The sequence below is a fragment of the Mchenga conophoros genome, linkage group LG15, assembly GCF_057382185.1.
Source record: "Mchenga conophoros isolate Kocher_MC1m ecotype Shallow Benthic linkage group LG15, M_conophoros_male_GT1.1, whole genome shotgun sequence".
Taxonomy (NCBI): domain Eukaryota; kingdom Metazoa; phylum Chordata; class Actinopteri; order Cichliformes; family Cichlidae; genus Mchenga; species Mchenga conophoros.
In genome coordinates this window covers 41,101,376-41,119,537 of record NC_140540.1, presented here as the reverse complement: position 1 = coordinate 41,119,537, position 18,162 = coordinate 41,101,376, and the positions used below count along the sequence as shown (strand labels likewise).

At 41.0% G+C, this 18,162-nt stretch overlaps 2 protein-coding genes across 2 annotated transcripts; one reads left to right on the top strand and one right to left on the bottom strand.

Moving 5' to 3' along the window:
* Positions 1 to 5,002: 5,002 nt before the first annotated feature.
* Positions 5,003 to 7,663, top strand: LOC146558961 (T-cell acute lymphocytic leukemia protein 1 homolog). Its single transcript, XM_085246824.1, has 3 exons — positions 5,003 to 5,158; positions 5,511 to 5,575; positions 6,384 to 7,663. The coding sequence occupies exons 1-3, from the start codon at positions 5,118 to 5,120 to the stop codon at positions 6,815 to 6,817; spliced, it is 540 nt and encodes a 179-aa protein (XP_085102950.1). The 5' UTR covers positions 5,003 to 5,117; the 3' UTR covers positions 6,818 to 7,663.
* Positions 7,664 to 13,477: 5,814 nt separating this feature from the next.
* On the bottom strand, positions 13,478 to 16,343 carry fam174c (family with sequence similarity 174 member C). Its single transcript, XM_085246228.1, has 3 exons — positions 15,911 to 16,343; positions 14,382 to 14,504; positions 13,478 to 14,086 (listed from the first exon to the last, which is right to left on the bottom strand). Exons 1-3 carry the CDS (start codon positions 16,168 to 16,170, stop codon positions 14,083 to 14,085), a joined length of 387 nt encoding a protein of 128 aa, XP_085102354.1. The 5' UTR covers positions 16,171 to 16,343; the 3' UTR covers positions 13,478 to 14,082.
* Positions 16,344 to 18,162: the final 1,819 nt, after the last annotated feature.

Sequence of the window (18,162 nt, the reverse complement as noted above, 5' to 3'; positions counted from 1 at the left end):
AGATGAGGCAGCACAACAACAGCTGAAAAACAACATTATGGTTTAAAATGTTACCAAATAAAATATCCGTTTTATTAAACCATTCAAAAATCACAGAACTAAAACAAACAAATATACCAACGATCGGTTTCCCTGCGCGCAGTCGATCAATTCCTCCATTAAAACTCGTGGTCACACTAAAAAAGTCCAACAACACGCATTAAAAATCGGCACCTACAACAATAAGTGATCCAAACGAAATGGCAAAAGTCTCTTACCGAACAATACACCCACTCGCACCAGAGAGCGTTAATCGCCTCTGGATTTTTCCACAGAAGAGCGCCGACCTCACCCCACGCACCCACTCTGCCAATCACCAGCGAACTGCCAGGTGACACTTACAATACATACTAGTGGGTTTTGTTGTTGTTGCTGTTTTTAAATATATTATTATTTCTGATATATAATTACTCACTTACAACCTCAGACGCGCACTGCGTTCACTCAGAGAAAAGCTTCTTCGGACTCACACTGTGGTGTGTTTGGACTGTGACACATCTGTCGCCTCTGCAGAGTGAATCTGAACTCAGTTTCATAACACTTATTGGCAACCGGCCTATTTTAAGCCAACGCTTCTTTTATTTTTTAACTTTCTGGAAAAGCCTAAAAGATGTATATATTTTACAGATTTTATTTATTTACAGGTTTGTGTCAAATTTATTTTTTTGACCTTTTTATTGGTGCCGTTTTGCACAGTTGTTTAGGTTTGTTTGTGTCATTCTTACAGGTATGTGCGTTTGTGTTGTGGGCTTTGGGTTAAAACTGGCCAAATTTTATCCACCACTGCCCAGCTGATAGCTCACTCTTCTTCCCCTTTGACCATCGTGGTAATAAAACAAATGCTTAATTCATTTTTAGTGTCCATAACTACTGTCTTTAACTTCTGTTTCACCTGATCATCAATGGTAGTTCTTTTCTACTCTCTTTGGCCACAACATGGCGCTGTTACACATCAAATTTGATTCAGTCCTGATCAAACATTAAAGACCACTTGAAAAATGGCAACAAAAACATTAATAAATAGATCAGATTTTGCATGGTTGGATCTTAACAAGGTTCCAAGTAGAGCTTAAACACGCAACAAGAAGAAATGAGAGTGAGACAAAACATTTTTGAGCATGACATCATGACCAGCAGCTTTACAGCTGTGGCTCCAGCAAACATCAGCTGATACTAGAAATTAATATTAAATCAATTCTAACAACAGCTGATCAAGCTTAAAGGTGCTGCTGTTGTTTAGCGCGACATCCGCTGGTTTCCTCTTTCTGGCGCAAAGTGGGCGATAAACAAACAAGAGAAAAGCGATCAGCTGATCATTGATCAGTTTCATGATTGAAGTAGAAACAGGAGAGGATGAGAGGAGAGGAGGCAGCTGCAGCGCAAAGACAGAATAACTGCAGCTTTGTGTCTTTTTCTATTCCAGCTGAAGTCCGGGACAAACTGCTCCTTTTGAGCTCAATGCGAAACTTCAAAGTTCGACCTCATCGGCTGTAATCTATCCGATCATGACCAATTAGCCAATCCACCACCTTTCATTGTTTATGCCGTTACAAAAAAGACCCCAAAACAAACAAACAACAAAACATCGGCCCATAAAAACGAAAAAGCACCAGTCCAGCTATATATGCAGCGGGTGGATGTAACTGACTGATGCACAGAATGGAGCCCAGGTGGTGTGAATGATGAGACCAGACACAGAAAATCTGTCAAAGAAAACCAAAAATATATTGAACAAATTGGGAAAAAGCGGAAGTGGAACAAAACAAATACAAAACACAACATGGATAAATACATGTACCACAATTAATTTCACTGCAATCGCTGTGCAAAAGACTTTTAAATGCCTGTTCATTTCCTTTTGAAGGTCAGTTTTCTGGAGTTCCTCTTTAGGGCTCAGTTTCACGACGGGAAAAAAATACGTCCGTAATCCAAAGACAGGATGAAGGGGGGGGGGTGAATATGAAGAAGCACAACAACAAACACATCTGACCTGCAGGGACAGAAAATGTCCATTTCGATTTGAATTCAGTTTAATATACAATGATTCCACACTTCTATAGCGTGAATCTGATCATTGCATTGTCACATTTCATAACAGTACAATATTTCATCCATAGCTTCATCTGTACACTTCAAACAAATACGGAAACTGCACGACGGAAGGCAGTTAAATAACAGACAGCGCAGCCGAACTCAAGGCATCTTTGCCGCGGCGGGGACGCAGCGAATCAGGAGAGGGACCTCGCGCCAGCTGATGTGGGTCATGTGACAGTGTGTAGGCGCTGTGGGTTACTTACGACTAATCAATTTCATAACCAGTTTCATGTGATTGGTAATATTAGACTAAGAGAAGCCAGATAAAGAAACGATATGCTCAAAGTCCTGAATCAGTTTCTGAAGCTGTTCCTGTGGCTCAGTCAATTTCCGCCTCTGAAACGAGATGACTTCATTTATACGAGTTATCAGCAAACAGTAGATGTCATCATTATGATGAACGGCATTCCTGTTTATTTCACACAGTTGCATTTGATACGTTTTATTTCACTCAATTAAATATCACAGACCAGAAGTAACACAGATTAATTTATGTGAACTGAAACCAGAAAAAGCATCATAAAAATAAACTTTCTTCCATAAAGGAAGAAGTTGAGATTTATAATGGAAGTAATAAAGGACAAAACAAAAACCACGTCAACATCATCACAGACAATTAGAGAGATTCAAACAGCTGATTTTATTTAACCTCCACATCAACTCTACAAACTTTAATGAAAATAAACACCATAAAAAATAAAAGCACATTGTTTGCAATAGTCCTCATTAAGCGTTTTAATCTACGATGGTCATTAATCACTAATGTTTGTGGATAGTTAAGGATGTAACTCGTGCAGGTTTTTAATCACGAGTCTCACTGCCGTGTGTCTGTGGCTCAGCCTAACTTTGTCACCTCCCTGACTGCAGACATCTCCTCACCTGTCTGTCTGAACACCTCGCAGCCTCCGGCGCAGGCAGGGGTGTCCAACTCCAGGCCTCGAGTGCCGGTGTCCTGCAGGTTTTAGATCTCACTCTGGGTCAACACACCTGAATCAAACGATTAGTTCATTACCAGGCCTCTGAAGAAATTCAAGACCTGTTGAGAATGTCATTTGGTAATTTAAATCAGCTGTAGTGGATCAAGGACACATCTGAAGCCTGCAGGACACCGGAACTCGAGGCCTGGAGTTGGGCACCCCTGGGCGCAGGTAGAGACGTTTAACGGAAAGCGAAGCGGCCGTTTGATGGCGTCAAACATCAGATAGACGAGTCTAACAGCTCGTGAGTGAACTGCTCAGCTGGAACCACACGACACCTGCAACGCTTCCGGCTGCACACGAGTCATAAATACAAATTATAAGATAATTAAGTAAAAGGCGATTGATAGAAGTTTAACAACCACCAATAAGAAGGACCTCAGCCATCCCAACAACAGACTGTTCTCTCTGCTGAGGTCAGGAAAGCGATTCCGCTCCCTGAAGACCAACACAGAGAGACTGAGGAGGAGCTTCTTCCCGCAGGCGATACGGTCTCTCAATCACACCACCACACAGTACTGACCCACACATATGGTTCTTACACACACACTGGACTTTCTGGACTTTGGTTTTGCACAACACTGGTCACTATATTCTTCATTTCCGGTTAATACTTGTACAGCTGCTGTTATTGTGTATATATTTATTTATATTTAGATTTCTTCATACATTCTTATATAGTTCTATATTGTGTATTTTGTTGTACAGTTATTTTATTTTCAACTTTAATTTATATATTTATCTTTATCTTATTCTTCCCAGTTAAATTTACCCTTCATTCTAATTTGTGTTGTACAGTTATTTCATTTTTAACCTTAATTTATATTCTATTCCTTCCTAGTTAAATTTACCCTTTTTAATTTTTCATATTTATTTCCTATCTTATTCATAGCCTTTTCCTTTTTTGTTCTCTTTAGGTCACGAGCAGTTGTCCAAGCATTTCACTACATATCGTACTGTGTATGACTGTGTACGTGACAAATAAAATTTGAATTTGAATTTGAATTTAATTCCCATTGCGCAGTCTAGCCACGTACAGAAACTGATCGATCAATAAATCAATAATGAAAACAGTTACATTTTTACTTTTATAGGCTGATGCTATTGAAGACGTTATATTCCTGTTTGTAACTGACCTTGGACAACATGGCTCAGTGTGAGCATTTAGCATGTTTTCCTCCTTTGTCTCTGATTTTTAAGTTGTCCTGCTTGGCAAAGATTAAAACAAAATCCCAGTTTACCAGCATTTCATTAAGTCTTCTTAATATTATTAAATCGTGCCGTTTCCCTCTTACTGACGTGTCCTATAATAGCTGTAAACGTATTTTGGTGCAGAAATGTGAACAGATAGAACTTCCGAGGAGTGTATAAATAAAATAAAAATTCCCCTTAAAATTTCGGCTCACCTGAGAGGCGCATCAAAGCTACTCAACAATAAGTCTGAGACTTTCAGTTTTTTTAACCCCGCAAACAAAAGCGAGAAACCCCCAGAGCTGCCAAGAAAAGACAGTTTAAACAGAAACAGTCATGTGGCGATGAATCATATGTGGCATGTTTGGTTTTACTTCAATACGTAGGCTACTTCAGTTAGTGTTTCAGTCACTGAGAAGTTTTAGCACAGGACCAGCCTTGATGGTCTGTGCGTACTGGGTCCGGCTGGCAGCGGTGGCGCCGAAGGCTGTGGAGTCGTGACGGAGGAAAACACGACTCCTACAGAGGGGGGGAGGGGGGAGGCGGACCAAGGACCCTGCAGGTCCCTGGAGAGCTGCTTCCTGGGACCCTGGGTTTAATGACTTTAATGGGACTGTCTTTATCAAAGGGGGCTCCGAGGAAACGACGCGCCGGGACACGGGGAGGTGGGGGTGGGAGGGTCCGTGGATATAAAAAGAGGCGACCGACACTGACTCTCCACAGAGCCGAGGGAAGGTCAACGGAGCTCGAACTGCCAACTGAACCCCGATTAGCCACCAGTCTCCTTCACTTCTGCTGCTTCTGTTCGCAAGAGACATGCTGCACGAAGATGTCCAGGACCTCCACACCTTCCGCAGGTGAGACCGGCGTTTATTAATGAACTGTAAACGGCTTAAAACAACCATTTTTGTTACTGTAAAGATTAATAGATGTTGGAGTTTACAACAGTCAATGTGTTTGCACTAAAAAGCTGCTTGTTTTACATAAGCCGCAGTTATTACCTGTTATTGGCTTTTTGATCTGCGGTATTTACAGTTTTACAAGACAGGGAGAACGCCATTATAACGATTATGGTGCATTTGTTTCAGCATGTTGCTGGCATCTGCATTCTATTGAAACCATTTTTAAAATAAAATATGAGTTTCCATAATTCATCACCAAGGAGGATTTTTCTGCTCCTCACCAACGTGTCTGTGTGTCTGTGTGCAGTGATCCAGATCCACGCATCGCCCTGAAGCTCAGAGCGGCTCCGTGTGAGAGGAACCTCACTGAGGGTGAGTTCACTGCATCACCAGATATGGAGACACGCATGTTAGTGTGCTCTTCTATAGAGCTGACAAAAGACATCTTAGCAGCATTAAGCTTTACTTAATTCAGCATTTAAGAAAAATAATATCACATTCAAAAGGTCCACTTATCAGTTATAAGTGGTTATCAATACTAGCAGCTGTTTTCAACCGTAAATTATAAATAAATCAGACAAGTATCCTATAAGATGAAAGAGGGCTGTTTTAATTTGTAAAAAGCTTCGCAGTTTTCCTTTCTATTAAAGATAAAACCTTGACGATGATGCTGCATAAAAAGATGTTTTACAGACAGAGTGAGATTGTGTTTCTTCTTCACGTGGTTCTGTTTAAGGTGTCGTGTTCTCTCCACTGTTCAGTGGTTTCAGTTGTGAATCCTTGTCCTTGTGTTTTTGAAGATTCTCTCTTCTTTGCTTCCCGTCTTTCCTCTGTTTGTCTCACTGTTTCTACCTCTCCAATTCATGCAGCTTTCAGTTTTTTTCCACTTCCCTTCTTCGTTCTTTTCTGACTTCACCTGTATTTTGTAATCCTTGTCTTCATGTTGTGTGTTTAGTGTGAGTCAGTCTTTGTCAGGTGTTCGTCTCTGTTTCCTTCACTTCTGTCTCTTTTATTTATTTGGTTCTTTTATTAGATTTTTCCTACTAGAACAAAACAGTTGTTTTTTTGTCACTGCACATGCTTGTGCTGTCACCAGTTGAGGGTCACTCAGCTACTTTGTACCCAACCTTACATCCTTAGATGTGGTTCTCCAGCTGATCCTTCTTTGCTCTCCCCTCAGGTACCCGTCCCAGAGTGGTACGTCGGATTTTCACCAACAGTCGAGAACGATGGCGCCAGCAGAACGTGAATGGTGCATTCGCAGAGCTGCGACGTCTCATACCCACCCACCCCCCAGACAGGAAGCTCAGCAAGAACGAGATCCTACGCCTCGCCCTCAGGTACATCAGCTTTCTGGACCATCTACTGACTGAGCAAGACCTCAGCGGGGCCCCACAGAGCCAGGCTGTGAGGCTGGAGGAGGACAGACTGCAGGGGACACCATCACCTAACTCCACCTGCGAGAGTTCATCAGAGGGAGACTCTGATGGGCTGATGGGGGAGCAGAGGCAGCTCCAGTACCAGCAGGTACAGCTGAGCAGGTCGAGCAGAGATCAGCTGAGACTGTTTCATCACTCCAGATGTGAAGGCCCCTGCAGTCTGGGGTCAGACTGATGCTCCTGTGCTCCAGTTCTGCTGTTTGTCGTCAGTCAGCTGATTCAGGCTCAAACACAAAGATGTAAACAGGGAACACTAACAAGACAGAAACCTTCGTCGTTTACAAGCTTTTTGTCAGACAATGCCTCTGCATTATTTCTGACTGGTTTTAGAAAATCACAAAAATGATACACGACACTTCATGCAGCAGACAGATGAATTATTGATCTTCATGAATAAATGATTACAGGTCAGACGTACTGGCATTGGGAACATCTGTTCATATTGTAAATGTTTTGGGTTAAACTGATGATATTCTTCCTCAGTGAGGTGAACAGAGTGAAAGGGAAATGTGGATTTTAAAGGCCATTTAATACATGATTGAGATGTTAGTGTAGCTAAATAAAAGCACAGAGTGATGGCTGGTAGCTTTAAAAGCACACATGGAATTATCCATAAATATGAATTATTCTGCATTTAGTAATTCACTAATGAAAAAAGTTCATGTGATATTCACATGTATCAGTGTTATTAGACGTGTGCTTTCCATGTTGTTTGTGTGTTTTATGTTTGATATTCAGGGTGATGTTCTGCCATGAAGCAGAAGAACCAGTAACCAGATTCAGGTTCTTTCATGAGGAACCTTTGGTGATTTTAATGTTAATAAAAATGTCTTTTTGTCTACTGATGAAATCTGTGATGATGCGCAGGTGTGATGCTCATATCTGAATACAGAGAAATAAAAATACAGAGAAACTGATGCTTTTCCTCTTCATTAATGACAACCTGCTGATTCACTCGTGCAAGACTCATAAATTCTTCATTTATTTTTTTCTAAATTTGCACCTGATGATTGAGTGAAGAGCTGCAATAAACTGATATCATCACATACTCATATAGTCTTTGTCCAAGAAGTCCTCGGCATACTTCAGTCTGACTTAAGGGTGTCTCTTTTGCAGAAGTGGAGGCCTGGGGTCTTTAGACACATTGCTCACTAGTTTTCTTTCCAGAATCTTTGAAATTTTCTCTTCCTGCTTCTGCCACACTTGCTCTGCACTGTGAGGGCCGATGTGAGCTCCTTGACGATGCCTCTAACAGAAATGCTGTGATAACTTGGTATATCCATCTGCTGCTTTGTGACCATCAACAATTCTGTTTTTCAAATCTAAACTGATTACTGTTGGGTTTTTTCTGCATGATGTTTTCTCAAGAGGCAGCAGTGGTTAGCATTGTTGCTTCACAGCAAGAAGGTGGTAAGTTCAATTCCACTGTATGGCCGGGGCCTTTCTCTGTGGAGTTTGCATCTTCTCTCTGGGTACTAGTGATGGGTCGGTCGTGAACGAAATGGCTCTTAGAGCCGGGTCTTTGACTTGAACGACGCGAGCCGGCTCCTTATCGCGAGCCGTGGGGTTTTCTCTCTCTCTCTCTCTCTCTCTCGCACTTTTTTCCGCTTCACTCCGCACGCGAGCCTTGTGCTTTACGCTGGGCAGAGGGGGGAGGGGCGGTAGTTACACTCAGTAGCACAGGAACAGAGCGGGAGGGAGAGAAAGAGAGCCAGGGACAACAACGTCACATTAGAAAGGTATAGTAATCATCCACAACTATATTCAGTTGCAGATGATAAAGGATTCAGAAAGTTTATTCATGCAGGCCCATATGACAGAGAATATGCATCTTCTTTTTGTTTTCATATTATAATTTATATTTAATTGTGTTGTGGTTTGCAGTGTTTTGTGTTGTTTCACTTTAAATTTGTTGAAAAGGAAAAAGATGAAAATTTAAATAGTTAAAAGTTAAAAGGTGTAAATGTGAATAGTTGTTTTTTGTATTATATGATTTATTTATTACATTTTATGTGGAGTGAATAAATAAAAGTATATTTACAGTGGCCCCTACAGACAAAACACATACAAACTCAAAACACGTACAAAAGACAAAAGAAGTGCTCCAGGATGCTAGGGGGCAGTGTTGAGCTTTTGTTATCTTGTGGCTACACAAGCCAGCAAGTACCAACGACCAGATTTGGTGTGTGGTAGTAACAGGTAAATGAACTTTTTTTTTTTTTAATTATTTGACTATATATGAATGCTTGTGTATAAATACACAAACAATACACACATGCTTTCATGATTTCAATTGTGTAATTTAGGTGATCCTGTTTTGGAAGTTCAGTTCATGCTAGAAATGTGTTTTGGAGTTTGTACGTGTTTTGTCTCTAGGGGCCACCGCATATATTTATGTATAAACATATATAAATAAAACCACTTTTTTTTACATTAGTAATTCCTTTTGTGCATAATTTTATATTATTGTTAATAATAAATTAATTAAAGCAACAAAACAACCTGAAGAGCCGGTTCGGAGCCAAAAGAGCCGGTTCTCTAAAAAGAGCTGGAAATCCCATCACTACTGGGCACTCTGGCTTCCCCACAGTCCAAAGACATGCAGTGAGTGGGGTTAGGCTAACTGGTAATTCTAAATTGCCAGTAGGTGGAATGTGAATGGTTGTCTGTCTGTGTGTGTTAGCTCTGCAACAGACTGGCTAAGACAGCTGGGATAGGCTCCAGACCCCCACGACCCCGAAACGGAGACGAGAATGGATGGACGGGTTTTCTGATGAAGCTTGGGTTTTCCTATTGTGCATAAACTGGAAGTTAACTCTCAGTTTTCACATGATTTTACAACCTTTGATCTTTATAAAGTTTGCACATCATTGCACAGCAGAGGTTTGTGCTCTGGATATAGCTCGATAAACAGGTTTTAGGGGATCGTAATATCTAACATGGTCATTTTGTTCTGACATAATTCTGTTATTGTGTGTAAATATAAATGATTCATTCTTTCTAAGGAAAATAAATATGTTTTGAAATACTGTTTTGAAAGTAACAGTGCATAAGTAAACATTCTTGTTGTTATATTGTAACATGTGATGTTTTTTTCTTTTAAAAAAATTATTTAAATTAAGTTCAATGTCAAATTTTGTTGCAGCATTATTAGTGCTCTAACACAGCAAAGCACCTGAACTCACTGTGGAGGTGTGTGTGTGTGTGTGTGTGTGTGTGTGTGTGTGTGTGTGTGTGTGTGTGTTGGGGAGCAGGGGGGTTGGGGTGATGGGGCGGAGTAGACTGTCACTGTGCCACTGTAACAAGGCCATGATGAGTTGAGGAGATGACTGATAAACATCTCACCCAATCGGACGGCCCTGGGGGAGATGGCAATAACAACAGGACAACTCAGAGGAGCAGAGGGGCGTGTTTCAATTAGAGAGCTCTGTGTGTGTGTGTGTGTGTGTGTGTGTGTGTGTCTGTGACAGAGAGATATCGGCTCATCCTCAGTTCCCACCACTGTTTCTCTGTTTGGCTTCCTCCTGAATATCCAGTGGGGTTAAGGTCAGGTGGCTGTGGAGGAAAGTCCACTGAAAACCAGCTCCCCCTTTCAAAGCTCCGAGGTGGGTTTGAGGCTCATTAATCTGCTTCAGGATGAATCATTCTCCAAAAATACGCAAACCGGAGGATACAGCATAGCTCTAAAGGATGGATTCCTCCATCACCTCATTTAGATTTAAAGTGGAGTCACAGCAGAGAATGATTAAAAATTCTCTTGCATCATCTGCACTCTGTCCACTTCAGTTTGCCTCAGCTTCATTTCACTCTTGGTGCATTAGTTTGGGCCAATGTGACAACCTTACTGTGGCTCCAAAAGAAGAGCCAAATCATGACCTGTCCATCACCCCACTTGGCAGGTGGATTGAGGTGTTTGTGCTGGTTTGCTGTGTTTGCTTTTCACCAAACTTGGTCCTCTGCACTTTGGCCTCATCTTTGCAAAGGACATTATTCCAGAAGTCTTGTGGTTTGTTCAGACACAGTTTTGAGTCTGAGATGCATCCGTTTTCTGCAGTTTCTCTGAGCATTGCAGGCCAGCAAAGTGTCAACATCTGGTTTTATACATGTGTTCACACTTGCTGATGATCCTTCAATCGAGTACATTTGAGTAAGCAGTTAGTGAGCACTGCGTGTCAGCCAGTTGGGTCTTGGTTTTTTAATCTCTCAGCTAACACAACTTGATGTATTGGACTTCTGATGATGTCACCTTTATCCTCCGGATCCTGCTTTGGATCCATGAAGTGTTTTTGGGCTCCATGCTCCGCCCTCTTAGAAACCTTTGATCCAGCTCGATCTGGCTCTGAAACTGCCCTTTGATGCTCAGAACAATAATCTTACATCTGTCTATTTAGTTGGCTGTTCTGATGTCATGTTTCCCACTATCACAGTGTCTGCTGGAAACTGGAGGTGCAGCCATATTTCTAACAGGTGAACAATAACTGCAGGTTGATTTAGCTAAAATTAGTGACGGTCTTCAGCAGATTTATTGACACCTGATCAGATAAACTGTGTGAAAACAGAGAGACTAAGGTGGGAACCGAGGATAAGCCAGCATCTCACAAACACACACACATATACTCAGCTTTCTCTAATTGAAACACGCCCCTCTGCTCCTCTGGGACCTGTTGAGTTGTACTGTTGTTATTGTGGTCTCTCTGGGGACCGTCTGATAGGCTGAGACGTTTATCAGTCTTCAGCACCACGCCCACTCATCATTAGCTTGTTACAGTGGCAGTTCAGCAGTCACCCTGCTATCAGTGACCCCGACAGACCGTGAGGTGGGAAAAATCGCCACTTCCTGTTTTATTACCTCAGAATTAGCCTGTTTTCAGTGAGTTTAGTAACAAAGCAGCAACAGGTGGAAGAACAGGGAGAGAAAATTCTTTCAGTTATGGTGACAAAAAAATTATTTCCACATGAGGATTTGTGGGTGATTTCTTTTCAATTTGTTTATTGATTGAATATAACAGAAAAGCAAATTAGTTTTTATTAAGATACCAAAATAAAGTTATTTATTTACAACAATTTATTTACTTCCATTTGTGCAACATCTCTAAAGTTAGAAATATCCTGTCTCAGACTGACGCTGAAAAACTAGTTCATGCATTTATTACTTCCAGGCTGGACGACTGTAATTCATTATTATCAGGAAGTCCTAAAACTCCCTGAAAGCCTTCAGCTGATCCAAAATGCTGCAGCAAGAGTCCTGACAGGGACTAGAAAGAGAGAGCAGATTTCTCCTGTTTTGGCTTCCTGTTAAATCCAGAATTCAAAATCCTGCTCCTCACATACAAGGTCTTAAATAATCAGGCCCCATCTTATCTTAATGAGCTTGTAGTACCATATCACCCTATTAGAGCACTTCGCTCTCGCTCTGCAGGCCTACTTGTTGTTCCTAGAGTATTTAAAAGTAGAATGGGAGGCAGAGCCTTCAGTTTTCAGGCCCCTCTTCTGTGGAACCAGCTTCCAGTTTGGATTCAGGAGACAGACACTATGCCTACTTTCAAGATTAGGCTTCAAACTTTCCTCTTTGCTAAAGCATATAGTTAGGGCTGGACCAGGTGACCCTGAATCCTCCCTTAGTTATGCTGCAATAGACGTAGGCTGCCGGGGATTCCCATGATGCATTGAGTTTTTCCTTTCCAGTCACCTTTCTCACTCACTATGTATTAACAGACCTCTCTGCATTGAATCATATCTGTTATTAACCTCTGTCTCTCTTCCACAGCATGTCTTTATCCTGTCTTCGTTCTCTCACCCCAACCAATCACAGCAGATGGCCCCGCCCCTCCCTGAGCCTGGTTCTGCTGGAGGTTTCTTCCTGTTAAAAAGGAGTTTTTCCTTCCCACTGTCACCAAAGTGCTGTTCATAGGGGGTCATATGATTGTTGGGTTTTTCTCTGTATCTATGAAGCGCCTTGAGGCGACTTTTGTTGTGATTTGGCGCTATATAAATAAAATTGAATTGAATTGTTTGTGTTTTCTAATTTTATGACAGGTGACCCTGTGTGTGTGTGTGTGTGTGTGTGTGTGTGTGTGTGTGTGTGTGTGTGTGTGTGTGTGTGTGTGTACACATACATAAAATGAAGTATTTCTCACACTTTGCTTAACGTTGTTTCGATTGTTTCCTTATTTGAATACCTTTTGCAAAGATTGTTTTGGATGTTCATTCATAATATTTGTCCCGCGTTATCATTCAAATCTGATCTTTTTCTGATGTTCAGTTTTCTGTTTCAGGCTGTGCTAATATGATGCCTATACACAGGTGCTTTGCTATTAACGTTGACTTTAGCTTAATGTTTGAAACAGTAACACTGGCGACATCTTGTGGTGAACGCCTGCTACTACAGCTTCATTTTGAAGCTCAAGCCCTCTAAGTAATGATTAAATTATTTAAAAAAACAAACAAGCAGTTACACAGACTCAGCCGCTGCTTTGAGATCCTCATCCATCCCTGTTTCTAATTTAGGACCTAAGAGCTACTTGGTAAAAATAATAACTTATTTATTTTTTACATATTCCAGAAGTATTTTGCTTGGCAAAAGTATTTTCCAATATTTTATATTTATGGTTACGACATTTTTACATATTTTACTAAAACTTCATGTACTCTTTACTTCATGTATTTTCACTTCTGCAGCGCTTTTACAAAATTATTTTTTCCAATACTGTAAGCACATTTTTTTTAACTACAGATATTTTAATTTTATATCATATCATGTCACCTGACACGACATGATAAAAAATAAAGTAGCCAATAAAGACTCATGTTCAAAAACAAAAACAGATGATAAGACTTTTTTATATTCAAAAATCAGATTTTAATGTTTTGTTAAGAAGTGTGAATCTTGTCCACAGAGAAAAAAATGTCATCAGGAATCAGAGTTATACAAAAGCTTCACATTCACCCTTTTAGTCTCAACACAGCCGATGTGAAACACTGTTTCAGGGCAGGCTGACCGTCTGTCAGGACAACAAATCCTGATCAATTGCAGCATTTCACACCACCATAGCTGCTGCCTGCCATCAGTCTGCAGTAGTATAAAGCATGTAGTCAGAGCAGAAAAGCTCAGAGTGGAAAAACACACCAAATAAACTCTTAGAAAAACACTCTGAAATAATATTAAGAGGAGTAACGAACAGAAAAGGAACATTTGGCCTCATGAGGATCCACTGATCCGTCATGTCTGCATTTCATCCGACACCACATTTAAAAGAACAAAAATTTGATTATTCTGCTCATCTTCCTTGAGCAGCTGAGATTTGGCATTTTTCTTCAGTGACTATTTGGTCAGTTTGTTTGTTATTTCCACTTGTCTCAGCAAGTCGTTGGTCACTTCTCCCACCCTCTCTCAATCTGTAATCAATACGGGCTGATCCGTCAGAGGACAAAGACCAGGACTCATCTGAACAGAGACAAAGATAACACCAATCAGACTGACTGTAAATCAAAGTCAGCAAAGTTCAGACTTTGGAACAATTCCAGTCAGCGTCTCTGGATTATTTAAATAATCAAACTATTCAAAATAATCAAATGTATTTATTTATTGTTTTGACAACTTTGTTTTCATGATTCTATGTTTTTTACTTTTGCTGATGAACATCAGATAAAAAATAAAAATAAACGTTTACTGGTATTAGCCTTAAAATCAGGTTCTGGTTCTATTTCAGCGTTACTGCTGTTGCCTGTTAACCTCTGACCTGCGGAGGCTGCGAGATTCGTACAGCGTGTCGTCCTCGTCGCTGTCCACCGCATCCATCTCCACAGCATCGTCCTCATTGGACAGTAGACCATACTTCTTTCTGTGGGTGGGCTTCTTCAGCCTGACGACATCATCACAAAACAGACATTTACTATTAACTCGACGCCACTGTGCTCCAAACAGGTAGTTGTAATGTACAGCACTTAAAAAAAAACACGGGTGAATTATGATATTTATGAACTGAATGTGAAATGTTAGGAGAATGACATTCTTAATGTAAAGGCACTTAAACTCAGAACAAGGCCAAGTGATGGCCAAAACAAATTGAGACACTGGTAGACCAGGATTAGTGTTAAGTGTTACCTCCTGAACCACACAGTGAGTCCAGCAACTTCACACAAACGCATGACTGACACTCTGCACAGGTGTGTCACATCGCTAATATGAGACAGAGCTTAAAACGACTGAATTTACAATGACGTTTGGTGTGACATCACTCAGGTGGGAACCAAACCTGTGATTTCATATGAACACCACAGCTTTAAATGATGGGAGAGACCAAAGGCCAGCAGCCTGTCACTAAACCTTCAGGTTGATGAAGTTCAGACTGAGGTTACACAATGTGTCCAACTGGCTCTGACTCACTGACAAACTAATGGCGGGACTGAAGAGTGGCCACTAAAAGGCTTGCTCTAGTGTAAGTTTAGAAATTGCCAATCCTCATATGTGGACAAACATTAAGCCCCACTATTCACAGTTTTAAAGTTTCTCCGCTTCTCAAGTTGAGGACACGTTGTAAATGTGTCTCACGTGACTTCCTAAAACTGCAGGAGCCTCCGTTTGGCTTCTGTAAATATTTGTAATTATTGTGACAGTTGGCCCTCGATTCTGACTGCATAGTCTCCGTCTGTAAGGAGCAGGTTTGCTGACTTCAAATAAAAACGTACTTCTCACCAAAGACTACGTCGGATGAAACGAGAGGCCAAGTTCCACCTCCTGTTATCAGAAACGGTTACACTGAGAGAAGTGATAGGAGTTTGGAGTGTATGCCGAACTAAAAATGGTTACTAAAACATAATGCAGGACTTATATATAGTCATTTACAACACATAAAAACAGCTTATACAAAGTTTTAAGTTGTTAGATTTATGGAGGGAATTCGGCTTTATGTATGTTACTCTATTCTTACTTTTGGATTTCTCTAATAACTTGTCAGATACACTAATATACACAACCGTGTACCCCGAGAATGCAATCTATGTCAAAAAGCTAACAATAAACGTGCAGCACCTTATAATCAGCAGACTCCATTCATAAATCCAGTTTTTTAAACTTTCTTCGCTTCTCAAAAGTTACTGAAGTACTGTAAAGTGATTTTTTGAAGCTGGAAAATGTGCTCTTCAATTCGGCTTTCACCTGATCCGTAAATATTTCTAATTATTTTGGACATTTTAGGCCGAAATTGTGACTGCGTAGCGACTGTAAGAAGCAATGATTTTTGATCCTGAATTAAATTGTAGTTCTCACCGCACGGCTCGGATGAGGAAGTAGAGGACGCCGATTATAGTGATGCCAACGAGGACGTAGAGGGCCCTCTGGATCATCGAGCTGTCCACGTTGAAGGTATTAAGCGGACCCTTGCTGGTGCCGTTTATGGCGTTAACCCTGCTGGAGTTCGTCGCGGCGGTTCTACGAGTTTCGGTGCTGTTCTTCACCTCCTCCGCCACGGACAAGAGAACCCAGCATACCGATACAAGAACCGCTGAGAGACTTCGATAAAAAGTCATTTTATATTTGAAAACTCTCAAAACAAAAAATAAGAAAGGAAGCTTAACGACTTTCGAACCGGTTCGGAAGCAGAGTCCCAGATACACGTAGCGTTAGCTAAACTCTACCGCCACACTGTTGACAATCCCAACAAGGAAGTTTACGTCCAGCAAGGGTCGACGTCACAACAAAGATGGAGTCGCAGTCGTAGGTCCGCACGTTACCGCTCACCGACCAATCATTGCAAACCAATCCGCAGAAGGAGGCGCGGGGTTTACGCAGCACTGTACCACAAAATACACCATGAACCCAACACTTTAAAAATTATACAAATATAAAAATGGACGCTAAAGTTTTTTTGTGTTTTAGATTGTAATTTATTTTATTTTTAAGCATTTATACTTCATCTAAGCTTATTTGTTATACGTTATGTTTAATAGGCTGCTGTAACAAGTTCTAGGATAAATAATGTAACCTATATCTTACCCTATCTCACAAACCTACAAAGGGACTCAAAAAGAACCAGTATAACACAAATTGATCACTGATGAGTATAAAGACACGCAGACACACAACAAGGATACAAAACCAGCTGTTGTCACTGTTCTCACACTGTTGTCTGAGTCACTGAATGTAATTCAGAGATTTGTATTAAAAACTTGCTGGTTCATGCGAACTTTTATACTGTTTACAGTGTAGTTTTTATTTGTTTAATCAAATGTGACAATGATAGAAACACACACACGCACACACGCACAGAGGGTAAACGGTCTGTATTTGTATAGCGCTTGTCCCTATGGACCCCAAAGTGTAGATTCAGCCATTCACACACTGCTGATGGCAGCTACATTGTAGCCACAGCTGCCCTGGCTGCCGGACACTGGCGACACCGGGCCCTCTGACCACCACCAGTCAACGGGTGAAGCTTCTTGCCCAAGGACACAACGACCGAGGCTGAAAATAATTAAGACCACCTGATGTATTTTAAATAGTTTGGTATTTCTTTTGTATATTCTATTTACTTTACTGGAATATTGGTAAGACGATATTTTCATGTAATTGATGACGTATAGGTATCAACGTAATAAGGACACATAGAAAAAATTTAAAAGTAAAGAAGAGACAATCGTGGTATGGATGTTGACAATGCACACTTCTTTCCACTGGAGGGCACTCTGCAACTTTGCTGATGGCAACTAAAATACAACAACCAGCAGATCAGAGCAGAGTGGGCTAGAGCAAAAAGTAAATCACTAACTCCACATAACAAATGTTAGGGAATTATGCTTATCTTTCATCAGTCCAAAAGTTTAACAATTTTTTTAGTTGACTGTGGACTTCTGTACAATCAGGAGAGGCGCCATCTGGTGGATATTAGACGGACTGCAGGTTTAAAGCATTTCTCACTGGCTTCTCTTTTCAGATAATGATGTATTTAGTGTTGTGCACTCATCCTTTCATGTTCACAAATATCTTTATGGAGTCCCGGAATTCAGTTTGATAATATTTTTAATGTCTCTTTAATTTTTGCACCCTCTGGAGTGCTCAAATAAAAGTCCTGCAGCTTGTTTAAGTTAGGAAGCTGTTGCCGCAAGGTTACCACAGTATGATGTCTTTGAAATATAGAGGTTATCTTAGAAACAATAATAATCCTTAGCACAACACTATATCAAACTGCAAATAAAGCTGTGGAGTGCGTCTCCTGTTTGTTCGTTAAAACCTGACCAGAAACTGATGAGATGCAAAGAAGGAAGCACCTCAGTGTGTCAGCGCTGTGCTTCTGCGGCGCTGGGCACGTGTGAAAGAGTGGTTTGATTCGCGCAGAATCAAAGTCTCCACATGTCACGCTAATGTACATTTATGTATTTAGGTTATTTCTGTATTTAGGCTGCTGACAGAACTTCGGTGACTGAGAGGATGGTGGTCCAATAGGAGTGCGACTCGGCTCCCCCGCGGGGCTGTGATTGGTCTGCGGGGTGGCGGTGGGGCGGGACTGTGAGATTACAGCAGCA

Coding starts and splice junctions, on each gene's coding strand:
- LOC146558961 (XM_085246824.1), top strand. CDS start 5,118: ATGCTGCACGAAGATGTCCAGGACCTCCACACCTTCCGCAG. Junction 5,159..5,510: donor GACCTCCACACCTTCCGCAG/GTGAGACCGGCG, acceptor GTCTGTGTGCAG/TGATCCAGATCCACGCATCG. Junction 5,576..6,383: donor TGAGAGGAACCTCACTGAGG/GTGAGTTCACTG, acceptor CTCTCCCCTCAG/GTACCCGTCCCAGAGTGGTA.
- fam174c (XM_085246228.1), bottom strand. CDS start 16,170: ATGACTTTTTATCGAAGTCTCTCAGCGGTTCTTGTATCGGTATGCTGG. Junction 14,505..15,910: donor TTCCTCATCCGAGCCGTGCG/GTGAGAACTACA, acceptor TGATGTCGTCAG/GCTGAAGAAGCCCACCCACA.